Source organism: Triticum dicoccoides, chromosome 7B, assembly GCF_002162155.2.
Source record: "Triticum dicoccoides isolate Atlit2015 ecotype Zavitan chromosome 7B, WEW_v2.0, whole genome shotgun sequence".
Classification (NCBI taxonomy): domain Eukaryota; kingdom Viridiplantae; phylum Streptophyta; class Magnoliopsida; order Poales; family Poaceae; genus Triticum; species Triticum dicoccoides.
In genome coordinates, this window is record NC_041393.1 from 696,491,898 (window position 1) to 696,502,903 (window position 11,006).

Sequence of the window (11,006 nt, forward strand, 5' to 3'; positions counted from 1 at the left end):
GCAGCCATGGTTTTACTTGGACAGATTAACGGGTAGTGTCTGTACTGGTTCTGGGCCTTTGTATGTGCTTTGATCTGCTTCAGCTGGCCTCAGTGACTGTTAACAGAACCTAGATTGCGATTTCAGACGTCCAATCTGAGACAGAGGGGTCATCTGTTCTGGCCGGAAGAAGCATCTGCTTGATGATCTGATGGACAAACTTGACCTGTGTGACGATGAACTTTGATCTTGATGTGGAAGAAGACTTACTCGACGCATCCTACACCATTGGCTACATCCAAGATCCAACCCAGCATACTGACTGCTGTGCCCGTGCTGGGAATGTGCTCTCTACCGTTCGTGCTGAGTCTTTCAATATTGGACCAGGCAAACCACCACATAACAAAAAAGAAAAGGCGAAAAAATATAGTTTGTGGTCTTTTGTTGCGGGAATAGTTTGTGGTCTTCAGGAGTTTATAGGTTACTTATATGCAAATAGTATTAGTATATTTTTGATAAAAAATAATTCATAATATTGATTTCTATCAGTTACAAACTTATCAAATTATAATGGTAAAAATGCAAATATGATAACTTAATTATTTTTTAAACAAAGAAAGTATATAATTATTTTGACTTCAACAAAATTGGTCTGCCGCATTCTCTCATATATTAAAAAAAAACTCAACACTACTAAACCGGAGTTAACGAAAGGACCATTATCTATCGCGAAACAAAAAAAAAAACTTAGACTTATACATATGCTGAATTATGACACTGTAAATAATTATAATTTAACAAAAAAAGGTATAAAAATATTGTTAAAGAAAATATTAACTTCTGATCACATTGAAATCTTCCCGAAGTTAAATAAACTTCCATACCATTCAAAGTGTGATGCCATCATCGTCAAATATCTGTATGCCACTATACAACCATTGTCAAAAATCGTACTTACCCCACGGTCACCTCCACATCAATGATTTTTGCATCATTCAACCTAACGAATTCTCTACTCTTGTTGCTGATAATATTAGAAAAAACTAAATTGAAAATATTTTTTTATTTATTCAATATATGAGAACTATATAAATTTTATGGACGCGACTAACCACCAGTCGGCAGGACGCTAAACATCAGATCCGCACGATCGTCCACCCGCGTCCCTCCCGCGCGACCCGCTTCGCTATAGCCACCCACGATGACCGAGCCTTCTTTCGCGAGGCCCAGCACGTGCAGCGCATGAGGCCCAAGACAATAAACATAGCCCCTCTGTCCCACCTCCCCCCACACGTGACTTACCACCACAAAACCTAGTTTCTTACCTCTATCGCAAGAAACAACCACCTGCCCCGATCTGTTCTCCTCTCTCCCCGACGCGCCTCCATCGCCGACGACCTGCGCCCCAGATCTGATCCACCAAAAGAACCCATGAAAAACACTACCAAACACAAGGATTTGAGAGAGGGGCCTGGTGTACCACATCAACATCACAAGGGTTGCCACAAGCTGCGGGAACAAGTACCCCAGTTTGTCTGAATTTCGCCATAATCAGGCAAAAAAATCAAGCAGGTAAGTGATTCAACCTCTATACACATGCTGCATTTACATTTCATACCAACAAAATCAAGGAAAAAAATACATTGGAAAAGGACAACAAGAACTAGAGAACAAAGCCAAAAAGATGCAGAAAAAGGTAGCCCTTTTACTGCATGTGTGTAATACCTCCGTTGTAATTGAGTTACCGTTCAAATTCAGTCAGGTTATCAACAAAGATTGAATAAATTTGCCTTTTTAAAGCCAAAAGGTTGGTAAAATTAATCCATGTTCCTACCTACAGATTACATCATTGAGTTACCTCATCGTTGAGTCACCATCATAAATCCATATAGGTTATCATCAACAATCTATTAAGCTATCTTTTTTGAAGCATGTTAGAACTCTCATCAATAACTGAGTTACCATTTCGCGTCAATATAGATTACCAAAGTGTGTGCATTGAGTAATCAGCATCCTTTAACACTTATTCAACATAAAAAAGATCCTTTTTCTATTGAACAAACCCATGACAGAACAAGTTATCATGCTAATTCATTACAATTTACCAGGAAAACTCAGAACCAAAGGTGCTAAAACACTACAAGAATACCATGTGTTGATTTACATTGTTGCCACCAGAAATTTTTGATAAGAAATGATGTTGATGAAATGAGGTTGATAGGAACTATCGCTATCGTACTCCCATACACTGGTTACTCCCAAAATGATACCTATTATAAAAAAGAAGTAATCAGTGCAGAAAAAGAAAAATTATAGTTGTTGTGAAAAAATAATCAAAATTGCTTGTAAGTGTGGAATTGATGGATGCAATTATATATGCTAGCAGGTGCTGCAACACAAAAAAATGGAGCATGACAACAGGGGTAATGTGGAAATCACGATGAGTGGTGTGGGGACAAACCAACAGTGTGAATATGCACACAGGACAAGCTTTGGTTCTGCAAACATCAACAAAACAGACGAAGGTTAAACATTTATCATGGTACCACATTTTTATTCACGGACTTGTTACCATCATACTTGAATTGCAATTACCAACTATGTTATTTACAACTACCACATTCACCATGCATCAGTTCACAATCACCAAGCTTAATGCAACACAAGTTACCATGAATTTATGTACAATTACCACACTTACTACAGAAGAATTATCATGCAATCTGTATCACAATTACATGCTTTCAGTTTACAACTACAAAAACATCTTACTGCATGCAAACTTTACCAGGCAAGTGGAGTACCAGTTACCACAAGTTTTGGCATGCAGAAATATAACACAAACTAACAACTTCGAAAGCAGTACATGGGCTACATCTATAAGCAACCCAATGGTCCGAGAGACAAGCAAAGAACCAACAACTAGCAGCATAGGGGGGAGGGAAAGCTTCTTTGATCATTCAGTCAGCGAGCCAGCGAGTCCAGAAACAGGAGGAGAAAATGCTGATCAGGGAGACAAAAACACCAAGGCATACTGCACACCGAAGCCTCCTGATGAAACGATGAAGTTTGATACTTATGAGGAAGCTTATGATCACTACATGCAATATGCACTCAGACATGGGTTTGGGATGAGGCTGGAATACAGAAAAACAATTAAAGACGACACTGTAAGCATAGTCCTCTTGGTTTGTGGGAAATATGGCAAGCCAAAAACAAACAAGGAGGAGACATATGATGTGCAGAACCCAAAAGGCATCGTGAAGAAGAGGAAAAGAGGGAAGGTTGTGAGGTCGGGATGTCCGGCCCACCTTTACATCACCCACATAGATGTAGGTGGAGAGTCAAACGTTTCAACAGTTTTATCTGAGCATTTCATCCCTGCTGATGTAGAAGCGATTCTCAACATACCGCTCAGTACCAGGCAACAGGAGGACTTTTGGGCGTGGCACTACGACAAGAGAGGGATCTTTTCGGTCCGGTCAGCTTACAGGATGATTTGCGCCATCAAAACACAACGAGAGGATTGGCTTGTGCATCGCCCGGGTCATTCTAACGTTGCGGCGGACAAAAACTCATGGTCTCAGCTATGGAAGGTGAAGGTCCCATCAAAGATAAGAGTTTTTGTATGGCGGTTGGCGCATACTTCTATCCCTACCGGCCTGGTGAGACATGAAAGACATATGGCAGAGTCCCCCGCCTGCTCTATATGCGGAGCAATGGAGGATACATGGTGCCACTCGCTTTTGAGTTGCCGCATGGCAAGGTGTGTTTGGGCTCTGGAGGATGATGAGTTGGTTGAGCATATGATATCAAATCAAACCGAAGATGCGAGACTATGGCTGTTCTGGCTGTTTGAGAACACAAACCAACGAGACCTAGCTCAAATTCTAGTGACCATGTGGGCGATCTGGTGGGCCAGGAGGAAAGCTATACACGAAGAGGAGTTTCAGAGCCCGCTCTCCACTATGTCGTTCGTAAACAGATTTCTGGAGGAGCTGGAGTTAGCGAACACGATAAAACCCTCGACTGCTGTCATACGAGTGAACCGGCAACGAGCAAAGATGTGGCTACCACCCCAGGGCGAGTCCTCAAAGTTAAATTGTGATGGGGGGTTGTCAACCTTAGGAGACAAAGGAGCAGCAGGAGTTGTGTGTCGTGACAGATTTGGCAAGTTTCTTGGTGCTTCTGCAACGGTTTTCGATGGCCTCACTGACCCGGCAAGTCTCGAAGCTCATGCATGCAGCGAAGCACTAGCTCTAGCCCGGGATTTAAATCTTTAGGATCTCACCATTGCCACGGATTGTGCTGAAGTGATTTCAAACATTAGATCGCCGGGGGTTCCTGCTTATGCTCCTATCCTTCGTGAGATCCACACAAGCTGTAATGCCTTTTCTTCTGTTGATTTTTGTTTAGAAAGTAGAGATAATAATTTTGAGGCCCACTTGCTTGTCAAGGGAGCTGCGTCTCTCGCAGTGGGTCGCCATGTGTGGCTAGGGGTTCTTTCGGAGATTGCGTGTATCCCGGACGTTGTGAACTTTGAATAAAATCCCTAGTTTGCCTTCAAAAAAAAAACCTGGGTGATTGCTGATTCTCGCCATGGAAGGCATGGAGTTCTTCATCGAGGAATCTGGAGCAGGGTAATCTTCTGAAAAAATTCCTATTTATCGCCTAGTTTCCTGCTAGTGGGTTTGGATTGGAGCTGGAAGTCGATTTGGATTCAAGTTTCCTCCCATCTTGTTCTTCTAAACTCAGATCTGGGTGGTTCTCGTTTCTCTGTGCAGGCTTGTACCGCGTTTTGATGCCGGAGTTGTCTTAAGAGATCTAGTTGCCGGCGCACAACTAGTTGAGGGTGACACGAATGGAACTGGCGATGCGAAGGAGGACCTGATTTCTTCTGTGCCGATAGGACTAGCTGGAAGCCGCATGGATTACGAAGGGGGCGAGGATATTGGTGAAACAGTGCGCACTGGGAGGGAGGTCTGCGGCTCGTATGATCTTGGCGGCGAAGGGATGGGTGATTCCTGCGAGATAGGCGATTCAAATATTTCGTCTGATGTCGCGGACCAGGATGCAGACGAGGAGGGCGTGGGAGTAACCAATGCTAGTCAATCTTCTTGGACCAGGAGGTGATATTGTTATTTATCAGCATGAAACAGTTTCGTTTTTTGTTGGTGATTTTTTCCTCAAATATATGCTTCTCAATTTTTGCTGATTTGTTCAAAATGCTATTCATCCAAACTGAAATTAGTAACCAGTATGAGCATTGCAAAAACCTGAAAAAATAAACTATATTGTAGTAGCAACATGGGAGGGCAGCGCGATAGGAACGATCATATTTAGATTAAAAAGAAAAAACATGTTATGTCATGGCTAATGCATCAGTTCATAAAAATGGATGATTTTTGCACACTGGATGGACACCGCCATCTGCCGTTTTTTTGTTTGTTGAAATGAAGATTTTCTGAATCTGTTCTGATAATTGTATAGCCACATAAACATGTTCGGTAATTATTATCCCATGACTATTCGTTGATTTTTTATGTATAACACCAAGTGTTTTGGAGCACCGTATCCATCCCCCGTTTCATGTATTGGGAAGTAAAAACCATCGTCACCACTTAATTTGTTGTTCCTCGTTGAACTTGATTTCTGACTACTTGGTGTGCCATTGCTTGCAGGGTCAGAGTTGGGAAGGCAGAGGATGAGAGGGAGCCGAGCCCTTCAAGGATGTCTGCCCTCGAAGCTTCTGTCCGTGCATATGTCGATAAAAAATCAGGAAAGGTTGTCAATCCATCGATTGGGACTAGTTTGATTCTGTCGAAGAAGGATACGAGTTTTACAATATGTATTCCTGGGAGACCGTCTGAATGTACACCGGAAAAAATGCATGCAGGAGATTGTACAGGCAGAGAAGCGAGAGTGCAAACCACCTACTGAAAGGGTATGTACCACTAGGGTGCCCCATGCACTTGTTCATCAGGCAGTATGAGAAAAATGCAATTTGACCGTGACTCAGAAGAAAGTTACCAAGAGAAAAGGACAAAACTAGTAAGTTCGAATATGTCTCTGCGTATTTGGGTGATGTTGCATTGCTGTTGTTACAATAAGAAGATGCTTATGGAAACTGATTTCATTTTGATGCGGTTGTCCTGAAGCAAAATATCCCAAATGAGGTACATGCATCGTAGGTTTATACCAGGACAATGTTTGAAAATTTTGGTAAAGTGCTGTATGAACGTGGGTTGTATGATCTAGTAAAAGTCAAGCCGGGTTTGGAGTACATTACTAGGCACATCAAATTTCAGTCGAGGGAAAAGTGGTGCAAGAATGAGTTTGTGATCTCCGTGAGCGAGTCAGCTGATGAGTTCAAGTGCGAGTGTGGGACATTCGAGCACTATGGAATGGTTTGCAGCCTAGGCGCCCCAGATCCTCTTCCTTACTTACAATCACTTTCTCTAGATGGGCATGGATGAAAATCACTAAAAAATTGATGTATTTTTTGACTGCTAATGTTCAGGTCATGATACACCTGAAATTGCATGAGCTCCCTGCGAAGCATGTGCTCAAGCGATGGGCTACAGATGCAAGAGATATACTACCGCCAGAGTATCTGCGCTACCAAAAGGATCATGGACCGCTGAAGTATTCTTCTAGTCGACGCAACACTTTGTACCTTCTAGCGCTTGATACCATTAAGTTAGGCGACAGCAATGTGGAAGCATGTGTACTTGTTATGGAGAAAATGCGAGATGTCAAAGTGCTGGTCGAGCCAATTGCCGCTGAGGGATGGGCTTGGTTTGTCTGATATAGAGTTGGCTACAGATTCAGCCTGCTCTGGCATTGGTAACAAGCAACACTTTGGCCGAACTGAGTCCGAGCACACCATTTCGCAAGGATCAGATGTGTTCCCGGCGCCGTCAAGGAAACGACCGGCTGGGCGTCCCACATCTAGCCGCGACAAAGCTCCATACAAGGAACCATCAAAGATGAGTAGATTATGTTATGTACGCGGAGTTCAGGGACACAAGAGCACAACATGCCTTGCTCGGGGGATGTGCCAAAGGCACCTAGGAAATCTCCTCGCTGCTCAAAATGTGGGTTAACAGAGCACAGGAACACATGCAGCAACCCGACTAAAGTCTGAAAAAACTTAATTTCAGTGTTGTTTACTGGTGATATGCATTTGGCTATGTCTCACTTTGTCATTAGAAACAGTCTCTAGAATGAGCTGACCAATAAGAAGACGCCATGAGTCCATGACTACGGTTATGGGGAGAGGTTCAGAAGAGTCGGAAGCTTTGGCTGTGCTGAAATGGACACGGCCACTGCTGTTTTTCTGCGGTATAAATAGATGAGTTCCAAACGGTTGGATTCCCAAAATGGTCTGACCGTAAACACCAACGTTCGGATTCCAGTTGGTTGGGTAGACCGGCTAGCAGCCTCTGTGAACATGAGAGCCCGCGCGTGCCCATGTTCATCAGTGTGTGTGAGCAGTGGCGTAGCTAGGGGGTGGCCAGGGTGGTCCGTGGACCACCCTGGAATTTCCCCATAACTTGTATATAGTGTAGTAAAGAAATATTTCTTTGAAACTAAATAAATATATTTAAATATTTTCATCAATTGACCACCCTGGAGTATTGGTCTGGCTACGCCACTGTGTGTGAGCTCGCTAGCACTGCAGAGACATGATGGGTAAATGGATTCGCACGTCTAGCTAGCCTGCCAGCGAGCTCTGGACGACATGGGATGCTACTTTAGAAAAATACATAATACGGTGTGGGGCATATAGCTGTGAGCTGGAATACATGACATTAATGACAGGCTGCAGCAGCAGGATGCGATTCCTGACGACTAGGATAGCGAGCTACATGGAGCTCGGCCTCCAAACAACATTTTCGATTGATAAGGCGATGGCTATATATGCCTCCCCGATCAAAATTACCTCATAACAAAATGGGAGTTTTGAACCGTTTTTGTTTGATGACCAAAACCAGCCATGCCCCAAAAATTTGCCGTTTGTTTGTATTAATGCCAATTATTTTGGCATGCCCACACCAGATTGCCCACTGTAGTCTACTTTTCTTGTGAATTTTGGCCAGTTAGGGGCATTGTACCTCGACCGGTAAACATGTGCATCAAAGAATGACTCCTGGATCCTGATGCAATCTTTTTTTGACAAAGATTGGATTTATTGGCTCAAAATGAAGTATAAATGAGGATACAAACACAGTGGGATCACACCTGAGCTCTGCATAGATGCATACAGGCAACACCAATGCACTCCCACAAAATACACACCCCAAAATATCAAAGACATATAAGACCAAAACTATGTGTAGGCAAGGAAAATAAACTACAAAGCAAATAGATCCGCGATCGACAAACTACATCATTGATCATATCTGCACCAACCATATGATGACACCACATAACGACGGGGTTTACTTCAACAACAATGCCTTCAGGAAGGGAGCAACGCTCAAGCACCGCCGACGTCGGATCCAATCATCGAAAGCCAGAATCTAAGTTTTCATCTAGAAAAATCAGCCCGAGCATATCCGAGCAATGCCTTCAAGAAGATAACAACGTAAATAAATCATCATTGTCAGGTATAATCAACTCGGGCCAGGCCTAAGCTTTCACCCCAGAGCTCGAGACCGATTGCTTCATCGATGTCACTTGTGTCTTGTCGCCACCACTTTTTCGTGACCCTTGACCCAATAGTTACATGTGATGTGTAACTGCTATCACTGCACAACCATCCCTCCGCGTCAAGCCGTCGTCCATAGTTTGATTTTCCCAGGTGAAATCAACCATCGGATCTAGAGAGTGGAACCCTTCGAAATCAACCACGTATGTGCCCCGTTGTGCCCTCGGGGCAAAACCCAAGTGCAACTTTATCTTTTGTTATCTTTTTTTATTAAAAGATAGGCCTCCCTCTAGAGCAAACACCAACGACTGGCCGCTAAATACGAGGCTGAGTGATGAATAATTATCAGGTGCTAACTGAAAAAACCAAGGGCATGCTGACATCACGTACGCCCAACTGTCTCTCTGCCAGCCGCGGAGTACCGCAAAGCATGTTGTTGTGCAGGGATATAGCGGCTAAGTGTAGTCGGATACGCGACCTTCGGTGTCCCGTAGGTCCAAATCGGATATCCCCAGCGAGATGTAGAGGGAAAACAGAGAGGAACTTGCTATGCTTGGTGGGTCGTGGGGTCATGGCTGTGAACAGAAGTGTTGTGTGACGAGGAAGAGTGAATTCTGGTTTTTACCCTCTATTTTGACAGTTTTAACACTAATTACCCTATTTAACGAAATTTCATTCATTTTATCTTATTTAGCAAAAGTGCTACCACAATTTATCCTGTTTAAAATTTATGAGTGTTCTGACCGACGGGTCCTAATTGTAAGGCCTAGCTGGATGCCACATCGGCGGGTTTTTTCTTGATGCTTTTTCTGCACGCCGAACCTCATCGCCCTAGCTTCTTCCGACGGGCTAGGCTCGATATGATCGCACCAGAGCAGCCCAGGAAACATATACTCACTCTCTACCGGTCCACATATTTGCTACCATGGGGTAAATTGTGGTAACAACTTTTGCTAAATGGGGTACTATGGATAAAATCCTACTAAATGGGGTGATTAGTGTCAAAAATGTCAAAATAGAGGGTAAAAACCGGAATTCACTCGACGAGGAACCATCGACTTTCAGGCTGCACTTGGTCCATGTGCCCTTGGCGCAACGGGTCATCTGTACTATCAATGATCACGACAATGACATATGGTGCGGACCTGCCGCAAATGACCAAGTCATGTATGGCTAGCAAGGGCGGTTAGGCCACTGCCCAGACCGAAGCGACGATTCGTTGAGCCAAAGCTGCTCAAAATAGGACGGGTCCGCTCGGGCGACCCCAGCTGGAAACACTGTTATAGCACGACGGGGCAACCAGCTTCCATCAAAAGTAAATCGGCAAGGAAAGCTATGGGCAATGATCACCATCAAGGAAAATAAGAGAGCGGTGTGAGCGTAATCATTTGCAGACAGTTGAGAAAAAAATTATACAAGTAGTTTTCTTCACTTCCGGCTTGCGGTTGGTTTCTGCGCCAATTAGCGCGACGAGTCATCTAGTGAGTATAAGACCTTGAATGCCGAAGATCACAATCTCGCAAAGCAACACTTTCTTTAGGGATCGGCCGCCATGCTCGATTAGGACACCCGGTGATGTTTTATTCGTCCATGCAAATATTGTGACGTTTTAATAAAGCTAGCGAGTTTGCCTAAAAAACCGAACACAACAAGAATGAGAATGGTGGAGAGGTGGATTAGGGACAATAAAAATAAATATGACATCACTTAGATGTGCAATAACTAATTTCTCATCTAAATTGGCGATGAAGGGACCCTTTATTTTTTGGACAGATAGAATACTTTATTCATCAGATCATAGTAGTGATATCATTTACAAGTAAGTATTGATATGAGATAAAAAACATGCACGGTGCTTTTATTTTGGCAAATGGACAGCACCACTTGTACGGGCACCCCGATGTTGAAAGGCCTGTCTCTTTTGAAAACCCGATTGCTAGTTTGAGGACTAGTGCAGTACATTTCTCAAACTGATGGACTAAAATCTTTCCACAGGACAAGCTGATGGACCTGCTGGAATTTTGTCTATTTGGGCCTAGCCTAATAGTAGTTTCAGAAATTTCTAATAAATCCTATAGGCCCACGCAGCCCATTCGTGTAAGGCAAGAGGTGGAACTAAAGTTTAGTCCCACCTTGCTAGTTTAGAGGGAGTTGGACCTCTTTATAAGGGAGGCTCCTTCCCCACTTGTATGAGCATGGGAACAAGAGGGATATCCACGCGCGCTCCTCCTTCGCTGCCCGCCGCGCCGCGGCGCTTCGCTTCGCTTCGCTTCGCTTCGCTTCGCTTGATAGAGGCAAAGGTGTCCCGTCTTTCGATGAGATGATGGATATCGCTTTGGTGGAAGTCGACTTTGACGATCCGACTACGAACGTG

General features: G+C 43.7%; 1 protein-coding gene across 1 annotated transcript; it reads left to right on the forward strand.

The window, feature by feature from the left end:
- The first annotated feature begins 4,578 nt into the window (after window positions 1-4,578).
- LOC119339431 lies at window positions 4,579-6,360 on the forward strand. The gene is made up of 3 exons (XM_037611495.1): window positions 4,579-4,619; window positions 4,764-5,108; window positions 5,661-6,360. Exons 1-3 carry the CDS (start codon window positions 4,579-4,581, stop codon window positions 5,917-5,919), a joined length of 645 nt encoding a protein of 214 aa, XP_037467392.1. The 3' UTR covers window positions 5,920-6,360.
- Window positions 6,361-11,006: the final 4,646 nt, after the last annotated feature.